This window comes from Megascapheus bottae, chromosome 4, assembly GCF_031878675.1.
Source record: "Megascapheus bottae isolate mThoBot1 chromosome 4, mThoBot2.hap1, whole genome shotgun sequence".
Lineage (NCBI taxonomy): Eukaryota > Metazoa > Chordata > Mammalia > Rodentia > Geomyidae > Megascapheus > Megascapheus bottae.
This window is the reverse complement of record NC_143512.1, coordinates 10185303-10210762: the sequence shown is the minus strand read 5'-3', so window position 1 is coordinate 10210762 and position 25460 is coordinate 10185303. Positions and strand designations below refer to the sequence as shown.

At 40.0% G+C, this 25460-nt stretch overlaps 1 protein-coding gene across 2 annotated transcripts in view; it reads right to left on the bottom strand.

Moving 5' to 3' along the window:
• The window catches only part of Nr3c1 (nuclear receptor subfamily 3 group C member 1), a 98660-nt gene extending 87989 nt beyond the window's left edge, over positions 1-10671 (bottom strand). Inside the window, exons 1-2 of one of the 2 annotated variants that reach the window (XM_090331299.1) lie at positions 10320-10671; positions 6858-8054 (exon numbers count right to left, since the gene is read on the bottom strand). In XM_090331299.1, the coding sequence (XP_090187425.1) occupies positions 6858-8041 (1184 nt within the window). In that variant the 5' untranslated portion in view covers positions 8042-8054; positions 10320-10671. The remainder of the gene's footprint in view (positions 1-6857; positions 8055-10319) is intronic. The other variant, XM_090331300.1, reaches the window with a different exon arrangement.
• Positions 10672-25460: the final 14789 nt, after the last annotated feature.

The following is a 25460-nucleotide window of genomic DNA, read 5'->3' as shown; positions in this document are numbered from 1 at the left end:
TGATAAAATTTAAATACAGGCACACAGAAGTTTAGAAAACAGAGGTGTAATGATTCCAAAATACCTTTTTACATAAGGTCATAGATTGACCTTACTATAGGTCAGTTCAACCTTAGAACCTAGGTCGTCTGAATTCATTTTTCTTCTTCTTCTTCTTCTTCTTCTTCTTCTTCTTCTTCTTCTTCTTCTTATTATTATTATTATTATTATTATTATTATTATTTTTTTTTTTTTTTTTTTTTTTGGTCATGGGACTTGAACTCTGGGCTTGGGTATTGTCCCTGAGCTCTTCAGCTCAAGGCTCCTATCCCTTGAGCGACAGTGTCACTTGCAGTTATCTAATAGTTAATTGGAGGTAAGAATCTCACAGACTTTGTACCTGGGCTGGCTTTGAACCACAATCCTCAGATCACAGCCTCCTGAGTAGCTAGGATTATAGGCATGAGCCATTGCTCCCAGCTTAATTCTATTTTTTAAATAACTAAGTAAAATTATTTGGAAAGAATGTGGTGGGAAAAAATACCAAAATCTCTATCTTAACATTAGGGAAACTCTTATCCCCAGTAATCATGAAACAAAACAGTAACAACAACAACAACATCATAAACCAGTGTCCATAACAAACCAGTGGAGCATTAATGTTCACCATGTGACAATCATAAGGTCATAAGTCATGGCATTGCCCCAATGAGTATGAAATGATAAATCATGTACTAAAGTGGATGCCCTTTCACAACTGCTTTCAAATTTGGCTATCAAATATACTTTCATAATAAGCCACAGCTAAATATTCGAGAATTATGAAATCAACTAGAATAAAGGATAATTTTATTATGAAAAAGACTAATACACAAGTAGACATTACTTATAATAAGCTATGAGTCTTAAATATTTCAGTTAACTGAACTTCAAAATTAGTTCCAAAAAGTTAATGAAATATGTAAATTCCTGTAATTACATCATACCTTTTTTCTCCATATATATGTTTATCTTTGTATATATGGTATATATGTATACAGGGTATATGTGTGCATACAATACATATGTATACTTATGTATATATGGTATCATGTGTCACTGGGAAATTATTCTGTACTAAATTTTTTATTATAGATACAATCTTGATCAAGACTGATAAAAAAAATATTTTGAGGGGCTCAAATATTATCTGGGTTATTCTGAACAAGTATTTTTAAGCATGCAGGTCAATCAGGATAAGCTACAGCTGCTTAAACTGACCCAGAGAAAAAAGGCATGACCTTTCCTTTCAAAATAATTGCTTTTGTAACGATGCTATTATAATATAGTGCAAATGGCTTACTAGCACTCACAGAATCCTGTAATTTTGGTATTTCCCACTAACAATTTAATTTCCTGTGGCTAGAGCCATGGATCAAGTGGTAGAAAGCCTGCCTAGCACCCAAATTAATTTCCTCTAATTTTGCATGGAAATATATTACCAGAAAAAAAGAGTTGTACGCTATAGTCTGTAGACAAAGTATTTGTAAAAGAATACTATGTACTATAAAATGGTTATAGCTATTTTGCTTATAGTAAAATCATTGAATTTTCACTAAATAATCCCAAGAAAAAGGAGACAAATATAAGTTTAACTATAGCAAAATAACTTAAAAGGAAATAACACTGCCTTGTTTTGATAGTAAAGCATATAGACAACAACGCTATATAAAGAATTAGGGTTACCTTATTACAATTAGCTTTAGATTCCCACTCAAATGAAAGAAATATTTGCAATCCTAATTGCTGCACTCTCTTCAGTCTCTTCCCCATTCTGAAGCCTCTAAGTCCATGAATTATCAACTCAAATTGTTTCTAAACCTATATGCCCATTCTCCCTGGAATTCAAAGCACTGTTTAAAGTCTGATAAGTTATTGAATTGTTTAATGCACAAAATGGAAAGGTTATCCTTATATATGACACTGTAATTTAACATAAAAATCAACACAATTTATGAATAATCTCAACCTCATGAAGGAGACATTCATGTTTAAAAAATGTAAATTCTTTTTTGTTTTCTTCAAAATACAAAATAACCCCATCTGTAAAGGCTTTTGAGGTACAGCTCAATTCAATAAGCAACTTTTTGAAAACTTCATGCAACAAGATTCACTAATACATATTTTACATGACTTAAAAATATGAAACCAGGGCCAGGAGCATAGCCTAGTGGTAGAGTGCTCGCCTAGCATGCACAAAGTCCTTGGTTCGATTCCTTGGTACCACATACTCAGAAAAAGCCAGAAGTGGTGCTGTGGCTCATGTGCCATAGGGCTAGCCTTGAGCAAAAAGTGTCCAAGGACAGTGCCTAGGCCCTCACTTCAAGCACAGGACTGGCAAAAAATAATATGAAACCAAGTGCCTATTGATTAATTTGACAAAAATCTATAGATATTGTACTAATCAACTACTTTTTGATGAAAGTACTAACAAAATAGCTCAGAAAAGTAAATGCATTCAGCACATACCTATTTAACTTGCTCATACAATAGAAGGTAAGAACTCAATGCTAATTAAATGCAGGAATGATCATCAAGAAAGGTTTTAAAATTATGGTACAGACTACTATAAATGTAATATAAATTAAGATTTCCTAACATAATTAGGCTGCTTCTACTACCTGCAGGCTAGAGTGGATTAACAGTTATATAACTAACCACTTAATGCAGCTAGGGTCTCTTTCACATGAGCAGTCTAAAGCATTTTAGTCTACTATGCTCTTTGCTAAAATCTCACAGTACCCCAAACGTGACCGATACCCATACATTCATTTTTATTAGTAATGCTATTTATATTTAATGTGCATTTCAGAGTCTTTCCTAATATTTATAAAACATTCAGTAACATGGAAATGGCCTAACTTAAAGTATCTATAATACAAACATACAAACATTATGAATACAAGAACATTATGAATACAAGAACATTATGAATACAAGTTATATTATCTGTTATAAAACTGCAGAGACTAGCAAAGAAAAACAAGAATTTCAGTAAAATCTGACTAAATGCTTGTCACTCTTTTTTCCCTGTTCTTTAAGACTTGTATTTATCTCTGTTTCCACAGAACAGTAATGCTACCATTCCAAATACCTGAATGCCTGTTTGAGAACATATTAACTTTATACACACTTGAAGACTGGTGGGAAAGTTTTAACATTTTTAGATGAATTCTTTATTCATTGCTAGTGCTCATTTTTATTTTATTTTTATCATATATTTTTATTGTAATTAATAGAAGGGTTACATTATATTCACCAGATAGAAGGTGCATTACTTCACATACATTGATACCCTTTCTCATGTCTTGGTCCCCATTTCCTTCCCGCCCCTCCCCCGCCCCTTATCTTGTTTTTCCCCCTTCCCTACCCTATTTCAAATAACCAAATAAACATATATACAATATATCAGATAACAAGTTAAAATATTGTAGCAATATGAGATAACCAAGGGACAGCAAAAGAGATGAGAGATTTGTCTCTCATTTCTATGTTAGTCATTCCAAACTAAACTGACAACATACCTTGAGTATATGTTTTTGAGCTGTACTTTTTAAAAAATCAACTATCCAGCCCTAACAAGGTATAGAGTTTTCTGGTTTTGCTTTTTGCTTTTTGTGTGTGTGTGTGTGTGTGTGGGTGTGTGTGTGTGTGTGTGTATTCAAAACTACATCAGAAATACTTGGCAAAAAGATACTTTGTAAGGAAAAACCTTTGTAAGGAAGCAGAAAATTTTTAATTAAAATTATGCATCAAAATGGGGGAAATTATAGTCCATAAAAACCTCTTCTGTCCTTTATGCTTTCTCCCTTTTTCAGAAAATATCCAACATATAAGAAAAACAAGGGGAAAGAATCTAATACTTTCATCTGTGTTTGCACAGGTCTTCAATTTCATTACTTTTATAATATTAAATACAGATATGATTACTACTGAGCCATTCAAATCTACCCAAGTCTTAGTAGTTTCAGTAATGCCAATTGACAGCACCTTCAAATCCACCTAATACTGAATTTGCATATTCATCTTGCATCATCCTCTCTAATAATCCTACCTTTAAGGAAACAAACAACATCTTACTAATACTTTCTTTTACTAAAACATTATCCCAATGTAAGAGCTCTCGTTCCATCTAAAAGCTTCTCTGTGTTTCCTTTTTGGCAGGTTTATCATTACTATTGAGGCGAGACCATGTTGAATCAATTATGCAGAAATATGCCCTTATCAATGTTGTATTTGTGTTCAATTTACATAATTTTAGTACTTAAAAAGCATATTAATTAGAATGACAAGATCATTTTACTAAAAATGCCTTTTGAGCATAAAGCTTCCTGTTTTACTATCAATAAGCTCAAACCTTTAAAAATAAAATGTATTTTTATGCCCAATCATGATATTCAAAATGTTTTATGCCTAATCATGATATTCACAGTTTTACAAGTTAGCATTCTAACTCGGTGTGGTACAGTGACACATCTGAAACAATTACTTTCTCCTCTAGACAGAATATAAAGTATAATTTAAAATATTCTAGAGAATAAAAGGTAATTTTAGGTGACAGTTTAAAAAGTCATATTACAGTTAACTTTTTTAAAGCAAGAACTGCAAGTGAAGTCATCCATGACATTTACTATTTTTATATCTAAAGTCAGAAAAGCAGTATTCAATCATGTGTGGACTTAGCCACTGATACTCAGGAACACTGGTCACAGCTAATGTTTGGCTAGAGCTGTGTAACAGAGAGAAGGCAGCCAATTTCTTACTTACATCAAAGCTGTTGTTTGGAAACAATAGCCTAATTCTATGAGGTTAGAAAAAGAAACATTGTTTCAATGTATTTGGGTAAAGCTTTGTTCTGGGTAATCATGGTTTCCTTGCAAAGTTAATTTTAGAATTATCAAATTATCCTGTATTACAGTATTAGGCCTTTTTTGTTGGGACACAGACTAATGGTTATAATTCCAAATCACACATAGGCATAAAATAATTTGTGAATACTAAAGCATTTAAAGAGCTATATCATGATAACACTCCTATCTCTAAAAGGCTGAGAGAAGGCTGAAAATAGATGTGTAGACACAGTGTCAGAAAGCACTGCACAAGGTAAAGCCTTAAAATTATCTTTAATGATTTAAAGGTGACTGTGGTTAAAGGTTAAACTACCCTTTCTAAATATTGCAGGTTTTATAATGCTTATTAAATTTTGTTCCTTGAGTTTTTCTTACAGTAACAAAATGAAAACACTACTGTGATCACTATTAGGACAAAGAATTTCCTAAATGTATTATTTAGCTTTATAAGATTACATGTTTTATAAATCAATTTAGCAGTTTACTATAGATAGCTTAGTCAAATCAACTTTAAGAAAACCAAACATATGAAATTCATTGTCCAAAAAAGTTGAGATTAGAAAATTTAAAACACAGCATGTCTTTTAACATTTGAAACCAACAGCTTATGCAATAAGAAACAACTCAATTTCCCTACTGGAAATACTTTAAACCCTATTTCAGAAAGATGACAAAACATTGAGGTAATATTTTTCTAAATAAAATATAATTATTTTTTAAATAACAGATTAATAGGTAGTAATCTGCATTATTAAGACACAAGAACCAAGGTATTTTCCCCTCTCGATATTAGAGGAGCAGATCATAGCCTGAACTTAAGACTACTCTTTTCCTAATTCAAAATGCTTCCTATACAGAAACGAAAGACACGTTTTCATTTTAGTATTCAAATATCCTTCCTAGATGAGAAATTTTAAATAAACTCTTGACTACTTACATAGGAAAGATGAATATCACTAACATATAGGAAAACGCTTAAAGACTAAATGATAATTATTACGCCTTCTTTAAAAAAATACCTACTGATAACTAATGTTGTCATTACAGTCTACACTTTTATATATTCCTTCACAGCCAAAACGAATAAATAACGTAGTATTTGGTAGAGAACCAAAGCCCTACCAACACATACATCTAGATTTAGAGCTTTTTTTTGTATTAATTCCATTTTAATGGACTTTTTAAAAAGTCCCCGACAGTGACTTTAATGTCAGTGTACTTTTAGCTAAGAATAAAAAAATAGCTGATTTGGTGAGATATGACATGTAACAGTTTTGGCCACTAATGGTTATCTAGTTGAGTACTTGGTTATCTAGTTGAGTAGTTGCAGGGACATCTGGAAGAAAGGTTTTCTATTAAACCATACAGCTACCAGTTCCTTTCTTAAAAGGGATTCATTCAACAACTTTTCCACTTTAAGTTAGAGTCTTGAGTGGTTTAGACTCTATCTAATATTGTGGTCTGATGTACTGTTCACTGCCTTGTTTAGCAATTTCAGAATTCAGAAGGTTCAATTTGAAGAATAAAGCTCACTGACATTTCAAATTGTTAACCCTTTAATAATCAAGATAACACTTCAGCAAAGAACAAATATAGCCCAACATTAGTTATGCAAGTATTATGGGAATTTTCTATTGTAAAAAATGTTCTAAAACACCTGAATGCACAGGTATGTACGTTCTATACTGTACACTGAGCTCACTTGAATTTATAGGTAATTTTTCCTTACTATACTTCTTACTGAGCAATGTTAAGTTTTCCAATAAAATTTTCAAGAATGACCATTGAGTTACCAAGTATCATTATTTAAAGATAAAAACCTACAGTGATTTTATACGCATTAGTCCCTTCTGCTGTCTGCCATGCTTACTGTGAAAAGGCCCATTCAATGTGTTCACTTGAAACTTTGGAAAACTTACACAAACGCATTTTCAGATCAGCCAGCCTTCTCAAGAGCGTCATTCCAAAGTAGAAAAGCAATCGTCTTACCTTGAATAGCCATTCGAAAAAGCCGGCCGGCCAGGGAAGTGCATGGTCCCCAGGGAAGTCAGGTTATCCTCTCCAGATCCTTGGCACCTATTCCAATTTTCTGAACCAACAGGAATTGGTGGAATGACATTAAAAATAGGCTTCTGATCCTGCTGCTGAGAAAGGGATGCTGTATTCATGTCATAGTGGTACACCTGTCCTCCAGAGGTACTCACGCCATGAACAGAAATGGCAGACATTTTATTACCAATTAGATTTGCCCCAGAAAAGCTTGCTTGACAGTAGACTGGGCCCAGTTTCTCTTGCTTAATCACCCCAGGTGTGCAGAGTTCAATGAAATCTTCTTTCTCTGTTTTCACTTGGGGCAGTGGGACACTCCTGGGGCTTGATAAGATTATATCTCCACCATCTTTAATTTTAGGCTTAGTGTCCGGTAAAATGAGAGGCTTGCAGTCCTCATTCACATCTCCTTCCAATGGGAATGGATCATCCTCTCCTGCCAGTGGAGAAAGCAAACAGTTCTCATCGATCAACAAGTCTGATCTCCAAGGACTCTCACTCGTCTCTTTACCTGGGGACCCAGGAGGGAATTCCAAATCCTGCAAAATATCAAAGGTGCTTTGGTCTGTGGTGTACAACTTCACATTCCCACCGTTGGTTCTGGTCTGACTTTTTAGGTTTAGCTGTTCTGAGCACATATCAGGGTGAGTCTGGGGAAACTCCTTCTCTGTGGGGGCAGCAGACACAGAGGCAGACGCTGAACTCTGGGGCTTCTCTGAAACACTGGTCGACTTATTGAGGTTTGCGATACTCTCTTCCAGAAGCCGAAAGTCCGTCTCCCCAGAGGAAAGGCTGATTTGGCCCTGCTGTGGGAATCCCAGGTCATTCCCCATCACTTTTGTTTCTGTTTCTCCCATATACAGTCCCATGGAGAGAGAAACGGCTTTGGACAAATCTGGCTGTTGCACATTGCTTGCTGAACCTTTTGGGAAGTCAACCAAAAGTCTTTGCTGCTTGGAGTCGGTCTGAGAAGCAGTAGCTAGGGAGGGTGAAGATGCAGAAACCTTCACAGTAGCTCCTCCCCTTAAGGCTTTATAGAAGTCCATCACATTTCCCCTGTCAGGGCCAAGTACACCGCTAGGGACTTCTTTACCGGAGGGAGCTAATGATTCCTTGGAGTCCATCAGCGAGTATCAGCTACAATGACAAGAAAATAAAAGGGGGGGGGGTGAGGACATAATAAGCTATAGTCACATTACCTCTGAGAGCGGATTAGTGAACGATAGCCTGTTAAATGAACCTTCTAGTTAACCAGGAACCCAGTTCCTTGTCACCAGAAGTTTATATCTTCCTGAATCAAATGCCAGGAGCCCTGCTCCCATTCTGTGTGCCACATTTAAAAGCACAACGCAGTCCATCTGCACGGAGAACAGAACTGTATACAACTGAGCTTGCTTCATTTTCCTGTAGCTCACTCGCTGAACACGAAGCTTTGTTAATCACAAGCATTATAATTCATTACATGCAATTATTCTAAAGGTTTAAATTGATGTCAGCGTATTTGATTAAAAAAAGACGCATAATCATTAAAACCTCTGTTCACTTCAAGCTGTTTTTTCTTCTGAGAACCAATACTATTAACATTTAATAACACTTCCCCAGATTTTTCTATTCCTAATCATTCCCAGGTTCACCTCCTACCAACGGGTCAACCCTTTAAATAGAATCTACCTGTGAACCATGTGCATTTTATCTGAAAAATAAACAAAAGCTGATTTGGTTATTTTCTAATGTGCTGGAGACAAGCTCTAATTTGTAACAGACATTTCTGCCTAGATATGCCTTTAGTGTCTGCCTTCAAATGTTGCCTGTATGGAGCGACATACACTGTATCTAGGCTAAATAAACTACACAGTGTAGCAGCCTGCCACTACAGTTCTCATAGCAGGGTAAAGAGAAGGGCCTTTACCCTAACTCTCAATACCACCTGAGTTAATGTAGACTAATGGGCAGGCTATGTTACTTTCTTAAAAATTCTTAAAGACTCTCGGTGTGAAATACTATTCTATCTCTAAATTAAGATTTGTTTTTCCTGTGCAAATATCAACGTACTGTAGTAAAAAAAAAACTATACAGAAATGGTTAAAACCATATTCATGGAGATCCGGATCAAACAATGTCCATTAAAACGGTGAGAACAATTTTGTATTCGATTCTAAATACGCACCTAAATATCCAAGCCTATTTTCAAGGCTGACTGGGAGTATATTAATAATCAGGATGTGTTTAAGAGGCCATCAAAGACTTCGATAAGCACATTTAGAACATTATTGTCTAACCCCATCCAAGAAAATGAAACTTTTTTTTTTTTCCTGCACCAGAGCACTTAGAAACCCCACTGTGGAAGGGGAGTGTGAGAGGGGCGGGGACCTGCCAGGGGAATCCTCAGGGTAGGCTACCCCCCCCCTTGCGCAGTTTATCTGATAAGGTTAGATGTATCCAACAGAGCCTAATGAACGTCCACACCTTCACGACCGAAACCATAAGAATACTTGATTAAAAACGAAACCCTCCTTCAAGCGAGGTCACCCCCGGTTACAAGGCACACAAACACCCCTGTCACATCAGCATGCCTGCCATGAATGCTCCAGCCTGCCACCTCAAACGTCAAAGCAGCCACTGGTCAAAATTCGCTGCACGAAACTCCTCCGGCGACGGAGGGTCTCTTTCTAAAGAGGAAACAAACAGACAAACACAAGTCAGGCTGGAAGCCACGCCAGACGTCCCCGAGCCAGCCCGGGCGTGGGTAGGGGGACGTGGGGGCGGGGGGCGGGGGAGGGCAAAGTGCGAGATTAAGCAGACGTGCGTCCGGACCTGTTGAGTTCGCGCCGACACGCCCACTTCCAGTGGAGAACGCCAGGCCCGGCCCGAGCCCCGGGGTGGCGGCCGTCGGCCCGGCCCCGCGAGCCCGCGACCCCGCACCCCTCCGCGCGCCCGCCGCCGCCGAGGCGCGCCGAGCCCGGCACCGGCCCGGGGCGCGCGGGCGCACCGAGGTGGCCCGCTCAAGTCCAGACACAGCCTGGTGTCCACCCTACAAACGGGATTCGGGGCGGCCCCCTCGGAGGGAGGAGGGAGAGACGACCTCAGTTCCCGCCCAGGAATCCCCGGGCCGTGGGGCCCCGACTCTTCTCCCCCTCGGGCAGCCCCGGCTCCAGTTCCTCCCCGGCGGCCCGGCTGGGGCTCGGCGGCGAAGGGAGAGGAAGAGGCCAGGGCTGTCACCCGCGCGCTGACCTTTCGTCACCGTCACCCAGCCCTCGCCAGCCTCCACCCCCACTCCCCGAGGCTAATAAAAGTTTGCGGACTCCCGTGGCGGCCCCCGGCGCTGTCCCCCGCGGCACCTCGGGGGAGCGCGCGCCCGCCCGCGCCGGCCCCCGGCCACCCCGCTCGCCCCCCGCCTCTTACCTCCGGCTGGCGCCGCTCGCCCGCCACCGTCCGCGGCTCCCACCGCAGCCCAGATAAACAACTCGGCGTGTGAAAGCGGGGAGGAGCGGGAGGGAAATATTTTATCTAAAAAATGGAAGTAAACAGCCGCCCCTCTCTCCATGGGAGACGGCGGGGGAGTGCCCCTATTTCAGAAAGTCTCCCATTTCCCGGCTGACAAGCCAGACCCCCGCGCCGGCTCCCGTCTCCGAGGCTCCGGCGCGCGCGGCCCCCGTCCCGGCACGGCGCCGCTCCGGCCACTCCGGAGTCGCCCTTCCACCCACTAGAATCCGTCCACGGCGGGCGGCGACTCCGGCTCCAGGCACAGACTCGAGCTTGCAAAATGGAGGAGGAGGCGAGGAGGGGAGGGGAGCGCGGACACGCGAAAAGGGCCGCCCGGCCGCGGCGAGCGAGCGGGACCGAGCGGGGGGGGGGGGGGGGGGGTAGGGAGGGCGGGGGGCGGGCGGAGGCGGCGCCACGACGCGCACTCAGCCGCGCACACACTCACACACGCGCGCTCCCACTCCACCCCCGGCCGCTCCCGCCCGAGGGGCCGCGCGGCGGCCGCGGGGAACGGTGCAACCTGTTGGCCACCCTCGGCAACTGCAGGGGCGCCCGCAACCCGCGCCCCTCACGCCCTCTGCAGGGACCCCGCGCCACTCGGGACCCCCGACCCCCGACGGCGCGCGCACGCTTGCACCCCCGGACATCGCCTCTGCGGGGGAGGCCCCCGGCCACCGCCCCGGGCGTGCGGGGCTTCTCCACCTGCCCCACCCCAAGGAAGAAGAAAGTGAGGCGGCGACCGCGGGGCCCGACCTGGCGTCTCGGGGCGGGCTCGGGGAGGAAACCCGAGTTTCTTTAGTTTCTCTTCTGGCTGTCTCCTCCCCAACCGTCGCCGCCCCGCTCCGCGGCTCCGGACCCACTCGGGAACTCGCCCCTTCCCTCGGCGGCCAGCGCCTCCAGCGCCCCTGCGGGTGACAGCAGGGGCGAGGCGGGAGGGGCAGCCGGGGTGCCGCCCACCACGGGGCCGCAGGGGTGGTCCGCACCGCCGGGCCCCTGGCCGAGTTGCACCAAGTGGGTCACTACCCACGGGGGCGACAGCTTTGCACGGAAACCGTGCGGCAGCGCCACGGCCGCGCCGGGGGCCGGACAGCAGACACGCCCTCCGGGGCGGCCGGGGAGGGTCGGGGAGGGGGTCGGCGCCTACGCACTCTTGGCCGGGGGGGGGGGGGGGGGAGAGACGCGTGCCGCCGGTCCCCCACCCCCCGCAGCCTCCGGGCCGCCCGGTGTGCAGCCGCCGCCGCGCTCTCGCACCCGGAGAGAAGTTGCAAAGCAGACCCCACCCTCTCTCCCCCGCGCCCGGCCGTCCCCCACCCTCTTCCCCAGCCGGGGAGGCGGCGGCGGCGGCGGCGGCAGAAGGAGGCGCCCACTGCCAAGTTCAACCCCCACCCCTCCCTCCCTCCCTCTTTTTTTTTCCCCCCTCTCTCTCTCCCTCCCTCCCAGCGCGCTCACACTCAGAGGAAGTTGCAAGCGAACAGCAAAGCCCTCCAGCGCGCTGGATTTCTCTGCACTTTAGAATCATGATTTCAGGGAAGCAGGGACTGGCAGATCTACAAACAAGTTGCCGAAGAAATAATTGTGCGCGCCGCGCGTCCTCCCCTCCGTCTCCACGCTCGCGCCCTCCCCGCCCGCCCAGCCGGGGCCCAAGTCCAAGTTTGGGGCGCGAGGCCCCTCCCTCCCCCGGGGTCGTGACACTCGCCGCCCTCCGCGGGGCGTGCGGGGACCCCGGCTCCACGAGCACACCTCCACTCCCGCCAGCCGTTCCCGTTACGCGCCCGCCCCCCGGCCACGGGAAACACGTGGCGCGTCCTGGAGAGCAGGGAGGGCGGAGAGGGGCCTCGCAGGGCAGCCCCTCGCCCCGCCGCTTCCTCGGGCCGGGCCAGCCTCCTGGCCCGCGGGGCACGTGCCGGGGTCTGGAGCCGGGAAGCCGGCGCGGGGGTTCGGCGCGGGGAGGTAACTTTTGCGCCCCCACAGGTGACAGTGTGGGCCGCGGCGCGGGGCTGCGGGAGCTCCACCCGGCCCGGAGAGGCTCGGCTGCACCCGCTGGCCTCCAGCCTCAGCCGCGCGCTCTCCTCCGTCCCGCTCCGCTTGCGGCCGCCCGGGCTCTGACATCTTTGGAACCCATGGGGGAAGCGCGTGCCGGAAGCTGCCCGCCGCCATCTTGGTAAAGGGTGGTGACGCCAGCCGGGCATCACAGACACCATGTTGGCCCTGGTTCTCCATCTCTCGCCGCCTCAGTCCTTCCTAGGTTTTAACAGAGTGAAGACTGGTCTGTGTGTTGTCTGCGATGTACAGAAAGAAGGAGGAAAGAGGCTGGCTCTACACGACCCCTGGTTGGCGGACCATTTCCAGGGGCAGCCATCTTGGCAAAGGAGAGGAGGCGGAATGGACACCTGCGCCAAGGAGGAGCCCCAGAGCCAGGTGGACTTAGGAAGGTACACATGGAGTGGATGGCAAGTCAGCCACGAGGAGACGCAGCCATGAAACCAGGCCGCGCTCGGGTTACTTTATATGGCTTGCTTGCAATCTCTTCCATTGCCAGAGGGAAGCAGGGTCTTCCCTGGATTCGGTGTACAAACTACCAACATCGCGTCCAGTCCTCCAACCATCTGCGCATGCTTCACGCGTGAACGAAAGCACTCACGCCAATCATTCCCGTGTGTTTGCTTCCGAGACCTAGGGATTGCCCAAGTGTAGATAGACCAACGTCCTCACACGCATGCGCACACGCGCGTACATGTGCACATTTGTCAAGGGAGCATAATCCTTTGCCAGATCTTATCTCCCCATTACCATAAGCCTATTTTAATAGGCCAGAAATTCATCTGTAAAGAATTAGTTTCAATTCTCTTACATATTTGAGTCCTAACTGGTTGGTGCTCTTTTGCTGAAAAACAAAAACAAACGAGTTGTCTGCTAGCATGTTCCTTAATTTTTTTTTTTTTTGCCTGCAAGCCCAGATCTTAGTATGCAGGAATACATAGTTTTGAATTAAATATTGCTATGACAATTTACATTGAACAAAAATAGAAAATTTTCCTGCTCTTCCTTGTCAGTGGCCTAATTAAACCTGCTAAAATTTGAATTTGACAAAATCAAATTTTCGTCTTTTAACATTTGAAAATATGTTTACATTGTAGGCTAACCCATATCTTTTTCAGAGCAACAAAATCAGTTATAATTGATGTTGTAACATTTATCAGCTCTTCTACCAGTTTTACTAGTAATAGAATGAAATTGGTATTACTATAATTATTTGATTTTCTTTGGGCACTGCTGGGGCACAGCCTAGCATAAGCTAATCCATCAATGAGCTACGTTCCAGCTTCACTTAATCTTTCAATATTAGGAAATTGATGCTTACAGAGATTGGTGTTTGTCCAAAACCATATAGCTCTTAAGTATTGAAGGCACAACTAGACAATATTAGAGATCTTCCTTACTAATATGAAGGAAAAATATCACGCGGCAAATGCTGATTTCACGACAGACTTAACATATGCCTATGGAATTTAACCTGAGATAACTTTCATTGTATCAGAAAAGAAAAAAATATATAAGTTTAAAGATGTTAAATTAACATCTATCTTTCTCCTATCTACCAGACACTGCTGAACATATGTGGAATATCTTACATCTCTAATATAACATTTACTCATCTTAAACTCTGAAAAGCTATCATTACTACAGAAACAAAATAGAATACTCATCTGAAATCTAATGAATACTCATCTGAAACCTGTTTATCTCAGAAAGGGAATGAAGCTGTTGTATTCTAAGTCCATCCAGGCAAGGACCCTGATCTGCCTTCTTTATTGCTTTATGCCCTAATCTTGGATCAGAGCATTTTATAATTAGAATAATAACAGAGTCGATTTGTTAGCTGGGCATAATTAGTTAACTGAATTGTTGTGGTGGCCATTTTTAAACATTACTCAAGGTCTTAATTTTTATTAGTCACAGGTTTATATACCTGAGTGACCTTTCTCCTTCTTGAACTACATTAATTATTGTATTTTTTAATGGTTAAAAAAACCCCACTTGGCAGGACTTGAGTTAGTGAGTGGGAAAGCAGACAGACAAGAAGAAATGCAAAGGCATATTCTTAACGGAAAATGGGTAGTCTCAGAGTCATCTCATTATTGAGCATTCTTATAGTATCCCACATGTTCTAGTAACACATTACAACAATAACCCATTATTTGTGCACTCAATTTAGTAAATTTCTCCTTCACTAAAACATAAACCTATGAAGTCAAGGGCCTATATCTGCTGTGTTCAGCAGTTCAGCAGTGTATCTCTTCCTACTCATATTTGATACTCTGAGTTTTTGTTAAATGGCTAAGGGTGGTCTTAAGAGACTTTTTCCTAATACCAACAAAACTTTTAAGCCTGAACAAAAAGCAAATCACCTTTTACAATTCTACCAGTTATACAGCAGTTGATAAGATGTTCCAGGTAAGTTCTCCCACACCATCTCCATTCCCATTAAAATAATCCAAGCTGAATTGCTACACTGTATTTCCAGAACATTAATTAAACTATGCCTTGCTGCTATTCAGTACATACAAAAGATCTCTATGCAAGTGATATACAGATCCTAACTCTACCCTGAAAGAAAGGACCATCATTTTGACCTGCCCCTTTGTAGATGGTGATGCTTTCTGGCTGATAAGCTGACGTGTTTGGATTTATAATTAAATTTAAGAACTTATTTAAAGTAAGGCAATCATTTAAAAAAAGGACAACTTGTGAACTTTGAAGTTTTGGAAACCTAAAAAACATATCATTGTTCATCTTATAATGAAGATCTAAAGCTCTTATGAGTTCACTGGAGTTCTGAATTATCTGCATAATCGAATCCCATAATGCAAAGTAATTAGACAAGTTGAGAAAATGCAGTCCTAGTTTTCCAGGTCTCTGTGCTTCCATTTCTATTATCTGTAAAATGGGAATGAAAATAGTACTCAATTGATTCAAAAAATTATACAAGTGTGATATAATTTTTGAGACATTAAGTATTCAGCCAACATTATCAATTATTATTTGTAATTTTTCATTTCCCAAGTTGTTTTATAACAAGAAATAAAAGGTATCCATAAAATAATGGATTTCTAAATGTTTGTGATTCCTCCCCTGTACTCTTACCATGAGGCTTGAACAAGGCCTGGGCACTGTCCCTGAGCTCTTCATCTCAAGGCTACCAACCTACCCTTAAGCCAAGCCCCACTTCCTGTTTTCTAGAGGTTAATGGAGAAAAAGAGTCTCAGGTCCTTTTGTGCCCAGGCTGGCTCTGAACTTTGATCCTCAGATTTTAGCTTCCTGAGTAGCTAGGATTACAGGGGTGAGCCACTGTGCCCCGCTTTACTATAATCTTTTAAAGTTATATCTGTTGGACTTGAGTGTAGTTATTGACATGCTACCATTTTAGTTTTTATAAACACCAATGAATTCTCATATTGATATATCCTCTTTTATACATAATATGAAATGAATTAAGTAATTAAGACTAGCAAGCATAAATGGAATAAACATTGTGGGGCAATACAAGGAAAATACAACGGTAACTGGTGACAGCAAAAATGTAGGGAGTGCAGGAAGTCACCTTGACTCAGTGTTTAGCACCCAGCCATCAATTGGCCTGTGTTCCAGGGACACTAGAGAACTTAGATTTATCAAACTGAGTTGGCTAGTGTGGTTAAGATTCTGTTCAAGAAAGCACACAGCATGCCATGTTCACTGCCACCCATGCTGTTTTTTTTTTTTTTTTTTTGCCAGTTGTGGGCTTGATCTCAGGGCCTGAGCACTGTCCTTGGACTTTCTCAAAGTTAGAGCGCTACCACTTGAACCTCAGCACCATTTCTGGCTTTTTTCTATGTATGTGGTACCGAGGAATTGAACTCGAGTCTTCGTGCATGCTAGGCAAGCACTCTACCACTAGGCCAAACTCCTGGCCCCAATGCTGTTAGTTTTATATTTACATTTCTTCTTATTCCCTGTCAAAGTACAGTTCCTTTGTAATGACTATATGCTTTCCTTAAACCTATGATAGTAAATGTAACCTGAAATCAAATTTTGATGTGTATGAATGATTTTGAATGTTCATTTTATATTAAGCCAACACAGACAGCTTTTGTTCATTGCCATAATACTGTCATGATTTTGGGAAATACTTTGATTTTGGGAATCACTTCCATTTTTACTTAAGAGGTTCAAGGAAACCAGTTGAGCTTGAATGTCCCATTTTGCCTCAATATGTGCATTTTACAATAGATATTTTTATTATGAACAATTCATATTAGTTCATCAAGTTCTTAATAAATCTATTCTGGTACTTCCTTTTGTCCCACGGAAAATAGGAAATGCTAAATGCCCTTCCCGTTGTATGTTTGCTGTTTCGCTTGATGTGTTCGATGATTTCACCATAAACAACACCAAATAACCTAATTTTTATTAACTGAATGAAATGCTGTCTAAAAGTTATAGGTTTTTGCTATCAGAACTTAGTTTATGCAGTTTGTAATTGAAGGATGAGGTAAATATCAGAAGATAAGATAGATAAATGTTAATATACCAGAAACTTAATGTTTTTAAATTTTTGGTGATATTACAGCAAGCACACTGAATAATCCTAAGGAGTATTACGTATGTTGTTTTTCATTTGTGGCATTTGTGGCTCTCCATTATGTCATCAGCTTTCTTCCTTTTCTGATTTAATCTTTTCTGTTCCATGTTCTTTCGGTAGACAGTGTTTCAATATGCCCCATTTGTAGGTGCAATTACTTGGCTCATTTTTGAGACTGTTTCCATTTAGGTTCTTACACCTTATTAGGCTGTGCAGGTTTTTGGTTTAAGTTTAAATTGGAAATAGGATTTGTAAATATTTATCAGTTTCTAAAATGTTACAATGTAAAAAATGTATCCACATTACTTAAAATTTCTCCAACTTTGTGTTTAATTCCCAATCCTGCTCAGCTATTAACTTTAAAAAATATATTTTATTGTAATTAATAGAATGGTTACATTTTATTCACCAGATAGAAGGTACATTACTTAACAAACATTGCTACCCTTTCTCATGTTTTTGTCCCCATTTCCCTCCCCTTAACCCTTTCTCAGCTATTAACTTGAATGAGCTTGGGTCAGCCATTTAACTTTTCTGTGTATAGAATATTAATGGAATTATCTGTCCTGTTTTATAGCAAATACATAATTCAAATGGGATGATATATTCAGGAGGAGCTTTAAAGCACCATGATTTGTTTGGAAAGCAGGGAGAGAGTTATAGAAATGGTACATTATCTCTGTCTCTGTTCACCCACTTCCCAAACTGCACTGAGCAATTTAGCTGGGTGCTAGACCCGGCTATACCAGTTTGCAAAAGCAGACTGTTAAATATTTGGGGTTTTTGTCAGCTTCTAATGATAATTATTATTAAACATTTAAATGTTTGTAAACTTACAAGTAAATATTTTAACAGATAATAAATGCACAAAACTTCATTTCCTTTATTATTCTTACTACATTTTACGACTACCTCCTCTTCAAGTGACTGTAATTTGTTCTATACAGATAGCTGAGAATAACTTAATTTGCTATAAAACTGGAGTCATATAATAGTACATTATAGCATATCTATTTCCAACTCTATTCAGAAATGTCATTTTGGTAGTTGGAAATCAAACATGGTATTTATATTACAGAGACTGAAAGGCACTGTAAATCTGATCTTGACTTACTTCATTCATTGTTTTGGCTTTAAATAATAAAGATTAAACTTAAAAGTTAGGTTGTGAAAAACATAAAAGAAAATATTTTTACAGTACCTGAAAACACTTCATGTTTTCTTATGAACAAGTTTGGTCCCAATATGCGACTTTGTGGCTTTACTGCGAGTTCACTCAATGTAAAATATCAACTGGCATACTTTAGAATTCAGTAGTATGAGTGTTCTTTGCTAAATTAAATATTAATCAAATATTTGTAGTTTGATTTTTGTCAAGCAAGAGTGAATTTCAACTTTACTTTTGCTATGAATACAAATATTAAGTAAAATTCACTGAAATTGTTCTATGAAAATCAGTTTCCCACATAGACGTAATATTAAAGGGTGCTATTACATTTTATTGTGCTTTGTAAGTTTTGTGCTATATACTATTTATATTAATAACATTTTAAATAAACAAATAGATACTTCCCCCTCCAACATTCAGCAGTTGTTAAATATTTACCTGAACACACAAGGTCTTAATCTACTTTGCTACTTGAAAACATTGTTGTGTTTGTCCTCTGAACATGAGTGGTAGGGACTAAGGGAGAAAACAAAGAGAAATAGGAGGCAGACATTGAGTGTCTTGAGTGTTTGAGATATTTGAGGTGAACCCAATATCCAGCAGCTCTATGAGAGAGGTAGAGAGGGAGGGGAATGGGGAGAAGGAAAGACAGAGGGGGGAGGGAGAGAGGGAGAAGAGAAGAGAGAAAAATCAGGACTGCTAGTCAATGATAAGGGAGGATTATCTGGTGAATTCCAAAATGGCTAGATAGGGGTAGAAAGGAATTATTGGCAACTTGGGGTTCTAAGAAGTTTGCTAATAACCACTAGTCAATATAAATGTGATAGCTACCCTCTTCTCACCACTATAACAAACCTCTCTTTTCCTGCCATAACAAGGAAAAAGTAGGAATAACGTAATGAGAACTATAAAAAGAAATAGAATGGAGTGGCTGAGTGAGAGTTTTACAATTTGGGAGTTTGAGGTAAATGGGGAAAACCTTTAATTGAAAGGTAGAAAAAAGGAAATTCCAAATCGCATTAACATGTGAAACTGTGGCTTATATAAGAGTAAGTTTTCCTATTCATCTAGAAATTTTTACTAATCTTTGGCTACATAGTTATTTTGTTATCCCAGTACCTCAATCCTATATTATAATAAGATAAGCTACTTTTCCTAGCAGTTTCCTATTTTATTTGTAAAACCCTCATACAGCCATTCCATGGTCCCTGGGTAGTTGCTACCTTTTTATACTTTCACTACCTTGTTTCCATTTTCAATTTATTCTGACAGAAAAATAATCCTGTGTGTGTCTGTCTCTGTGTGTGTGCGTGGCAGGGATGTCTGTATAGGGGGAAGCCTTACGGTGTAGTGGTTATTAGCAAATTTGTGGGTTGTTGTGACTCTTTTACTTCCTCCCGTGTTTCCTAACTGCACAGTATACTTCTTAAAATTTTTTTTACTTCAAGAAAAGCTATTAAATTTTATGGAATTTAAAAATAGAATTTGAGAAAGAGAACAAACTCTCCCATTCATTCATCTCCCCCTCCATCAACCCTAATAGCCAGAGAAGATAAAAACAAAATATAATAAAACACAACCCCTAAATGACTAGCACCCACCACCAACAAAAGACTCAACTATACAGCTACTAAGGACTGACCAACCCTTTGAGGATTCAGTTTGGATATGTCAATTAGCTTTACATTTTTTCTTATAATTAGACATTTTATGAATGGCTTTAATAAATCACTGAGTAACTGTTAATAGTGAAGGGGCATAGCTCAACGATAAAGTCATTGCCTAGCATGTGTTTCCATCTCCAGCACAGTATAATAACAACAGCAACACAATAATATCAATACAAATAAGAGACTGTCCCAACCATTTTCCTCTCCTAATTATTCATTCTTACAACAAAGTATTATTTTGACAAAATACTGTTAAATGTTGTATGTTGATTAGGCTACAAGGATGTAAAGATGATTGTGAGTACTATTATGTTTCAACAAAAGAACAAAATATTCCTCAAATATGAAGAAATATAAATTAAATGAAAAGCCATTTAGAGTACAAATGGAGAGAATGACAAGTCACTATTGAGCCACTGAAGACCTATAGGAATATGGTACCTAAAACACTACGTATGCACCATAATGTAGGGGTGTTTAGTGTGTAAGTGGAGTCTGGATATAAAGATGGCATCAGGGAGGTTTACCTGGAAGTAAGCATGACCTGATTTGAATTATTCAAGTGATTTAGTTATTCCTTCTGGAGAAACACTTATGATATAAGTTTGTCATTAGCATGAGGATATTTTGGGGGTGCATTTAAATTATAATTGTTATTGAAGAGTGTTTACTGCTTCACTTAGAAGTTCAGGTATGGCTGGATCCCAAGTTCAGAAGATGTCTAAAGGGCTTGAATTCCTTCAGCTTTTACTTTACTCCTTTCATTTTATTTCTGGAAAGACTGTCTCCACGTAAGAGATTATAGCACTTGAATTTGAGATATCCCATTAGGTTAATAACTACTGTGGAGAGTTCTTTTCCCATAGTCTTAGTAGGTACTCTGCAATGTGCTTTTTTGGTCCAGTTGGGCAACAGGAAGAGAAAACTATTATCAAGGTATGAGAAGAATGCATACTTTGATTTAAGCAGTGTATAGAGATAGATAAGGACACAGACCCAGAGAAATGCTCCACAAAACATGCAGAGAACAACAGATTTCCACCTCAGAAGCTATTTGTTAGAATTTAGGAGTGACATTATCATCAGATTTTACATTTTCAAGGAATTAGTCATGATCTCAAATGTTTGTCAGCAATGGAAAGAACCCTGAAAATTTAGAATAGTTCTCTGTCCTATTGGTTTACACTTCCTGGTTTAAGACAAAAATTGAATGTGGGCTTTGTACTTGAAATCCAAATGGTGCACAAATGAATTGACTGTTGCTTTGCAGAAATAGTACCTTCATATAATTGGGTTCTTTTCCAATGGAAAGTTGAGATGGTGATATTTATCACTTTTGAGCAATTTTTATAGTCTTCCAAAGAAGGAATTTATCTTGCTTGAATATGATTCCAACAACTATGTTGTGGTACAGACGGCTGCTGTGAGCCTCTGACTACTTATTTTGCTTGTTCTGTCTTTCAAGCTGAATGTTATGCAAATGTCTCCAGCCTTGGCACTGGGCAGGCAGGAAGCCAGGACCAATAATAGAAGCAGGAGGCAGTCTGTGAATACTTGGTGATTAATTTTAGCTCCATAGGCCTAACGGGTTTTCCATCCCTATAATTACCATCAGCAAAGAGTTACTGAATGATGTCCAGAATATTTTTATTCTTCTTTCTTTAGTCCTGAATTTATTTGATATTTTACCTCCTTATGAGCTCATTACATGTGTTTTTTGTTTATCCCGTGATCCATGTCTTAGGTACTCAATTTTATTTCTCCTATGAGATTTTTAGTCCTCCTATGAGATTGTCTGTCTGTCTATCCACTATTTATGTACTAAATTACCTTTGTTGTAATGAACCATTTCAAGTAATCTCTGGAGGTGAAGGATAAATGGTGGGGCAAAAGAAGGAAAATTAGGTTTTTGAATGACTATTTTGTGCTTGGTGCTAGGTTATCATTTTTCCACATTTACTTTATAAGTCAGATTTTACTGCAAATAATGTTTAATGAGGTGCTAAGTCCTTAGCAGGTCAATCTATAGAGAAACTGGAAAGCACTAAAGTTCAGGGAATGAGTTATGGATATAACAAATAAGGAAGGGTATCATAGAAGGAAGACTGGGGACATCCAAGGTAAATGGTTTAACTTTCTAATGCCATTTTCATAATAATTACAACTTTAGATGTCATTTTTGTCTTTTATAATACCTGAAAAATAATAGGAACTGGGAAATAAAATATACTATTGTAAATATATAAATGTACAGGTACCTATGTAAATGTACAGTAGGGGTAAATATGTAAATGTACAGAGGACATACAAACTAAAAGGAAAAATTCTCCCTCCAGCAAGATCCTATTTTGCAGATGAGTTTTTAAAAGTTGGTATGAGTAATTCCTAATCTTTTGCCTATACATGTAATCTTTTGTCTACTTATAACATAGTTTTAAAAAAGAAAAATGGGATTTAAATCACTTATCTTTCAGCTTCTTTTATCAAAAGGTTTTAGACTTTTAGACTTCCCATGTCAATATTTTTAGATAATAGCGGCATATAATGTAATAATTTAACATTTGCATTATTGCTAAATATTTAAGTTCTCACCAATTTTTCACCATCACAAGTCACACTACAAGAATCGCTTGCCTTTATATCTGTGTACCATTGTACAAGGATTTTTTGTAGTATAGAATTGGAATTTTTCAGGCAAATGTGATTTATAGGCATCATTAAGCACTCAAATGTGCCACATTAATGGAATCATTTTTAAAATACTTGTCCATTGTAGCTCATCTTCCATTTTCATTTTTCTTCAGACATTCTGACAAATTCTGTTAGGGAAACAGTCATGGATGGCTCTGCAGAAATGGCTACCACCTGAATGTCCCTAGATATCACCTACATAGTTTTACTGAATCCATCCTTATGCTAAGGCTACTACCTGAATATCCCTAAATATCAACTACATAGTTTTGCTGAATCCATCCTTATGTTAAATGTATTATAAAATCAATAGGATTGGTTTACTTATAAGCTGAAGAAAAGTCACCAGCAGGGATCATTTAGGGGTACCATAATGCTTCTTTTCTCCTGTCAGAGTGGCCTAGTCAAGTGGAGGGGAGGTATTATGTTTGATTAGAATGACCCTTCCACAAATAGTATAAAAGTCTAAGTTTTTCTTTTGTAAATATTCTAGTGTGTTGTGCTATTAACACGATCAATCCTGCACTCTGATAATAGGCTAGACCTGTCCTGATAGAACTTTAGTTTAAGAACATTAGTTTAGAGATGAATGTGTGGCGAAGACAAATAAGGCTTAGTCTCACTTTTTTAGGGACAATTTAGAAACTGATTTTTTTTCCAGTCCTGGGCTTAAGCTCAGGGCCTAAGCACTGTCCTTGCACTTTCTCAAGGCTAGAGCTCTACCACTTGAGCCTCAGCACCACTTCCAGCTTTTTTGTATGTATGTGGTACCAAGGAATCGAACCCGGGTCTTCGCTCATGCTAGGCAAGCACTTTAACCACTAGGCCAAACTCTCGGCCCTAGAAACTGATTTTTTAACAAAATAAATAAAATGCAAACTTGTAGCAGCATGAATCTGCCAGTGAAATGAAGAACAGTCATTGGATGAAATGGACAAGAAGGAAAACTCCAAAGGATTTGGAGTTAGAAACCTAATTATCTCATTTGAATATTTAGATGCTGAGGCTAGACTACCTCTGGACTTGACTATTATACCGTCCAATAAGAACATAACACCCTTTCCCCTTCCTTTTTCTCCTCCCCACTTTCTCTTCCTCTTTTCTCCCTCTTTTTGGTTAGAGTTAGCTCTCTAACACTTGCCCCTGAAAGGAGGGACAAATAAATGCCTAAAGCTTGTAGTGAAAACTTGGAGAAGTAAAGGTCTAAAATGTGAGGATCCTGACTCAGTTGGAGGAAGGAAGCAGGATAGAGCTACAGGGCAGCTGTGATGACCTCAAAACAAGACAGAAAGTTGGGAAGAGATGCCAGTTGAATGCCTAAAAATAAACTTTCTCTTCTTTACCAGTTGGGCTGGAGTTTCTTCTTAATGGATAATTAAGTGATATAGTCAAAGTCCTTCACTTAAAATACATGTACATAAATGAGAATATCAACCTCCCATTAATGTACTAATTCTGGCTATATCTGTCCATGATTTCTATTTTTTATTTACAGGGATATTAGTGGTGAAGTTTTGAAATAAAAGAAAAAAAACCCTCCAAAACTTGGTAGTCCTTTAAGAGAAATGTTTTTAGTTTCTCTTTAGAGAAGGTTAAATTATGACTCTACTTTCCTTATTGCTCCAGCCTTATATTTTAGTGCTGTGTTTATAGTAGGCTTAATAATACATTAACTGAAATACAGTGTCTGTAGATATGACTTAGTAGAATTATGTTTTAATATTTCATTAGCATTTGTTTTTCTTGAAGCCAAAACCTGATAGCTGGAAAGAAGTTCTACCACCATGAAAAAAGTAAAATAAAAATAAAACCAATATTTTAGGTAAATTACATCCACAATCCTTCCACAAATATTGTTCTTGTAAGTGTTGCACTTTGTTGTGTTGCACTTTTTTATCTATAACAGGAACATAAAATGTGGTGGTTGATAGGGATATCGTTAGTTAGGTTTAATAAACATTTATTTACTAGTTAGGTTTAATAAACATTTTTTTACTTATTAATAGCTCAGCTCAGTATGAAGTAGACTTGAGACTTTATATCTTAGATGTATGTTTACTAAGCTGGAAAATTACTGAACTTACTTTGAGACTTTGTTTCCTTGCTCAAAAAATTAATGAAGTTTTAGTACCTGCCTCATAAAGTTCTTATATAGAGTCAATAAGATATCCTCTAAAACATGTAGCAAAAATACTAATATTTAGTTTGTACACAGTAAAGCAACTGCTACTGTTATTCTCGCAGAAAAGTGAGATGACCAGTTAGGCAAACCTCAAAAGTAAGATACTCACCCACATATCCACACACTTAATAGCTTACTTTCAAAAAAAAATCCAAGCATAGCTAAGAATTTTAATCTTCACTGTATGATTTAACAGGCTTCTCACAGTTTGGGATTATGTAATTCCATAAACCATACAATTCCATGTCTCTGTGTGATTTGATCCTTATGAAACCAAAAGTTATATAAGAGGTTTTCCCACACAGTTGAGCATGTGCAAATAGAGACAGACATTTGAAAACACAGAAGCTGCTGGGGGATGGAGGCAGTGGCTCCAAGATACTCAGCAGGGTGAGCTCTGAGGATCTCAGTTCTGAGCTAGTTGAAACAGTTCATGAGACTCTTATCTCCAATTAATCAGGAAAAAGCTAGAAGTGGAGGTGTGGCCCAAATGGTAGAATATCAGTCTTGATCAAAAGACCCCAGTGAGAGCCTGAAGCCCTGAGTTTAAGCCCTAGCATTGGCACACACGCACACACACACACACACACACACACACACACACAATTGATCACATGCTTTTGATCACATGCTTTTTAACCAACCCAATGTTTCAGCCAAAAGAAATAAAAGCATAGAGACATGGAGTGATTTTTTTGGAGTCAAACTGACTTGCCAAGGAGCCAAA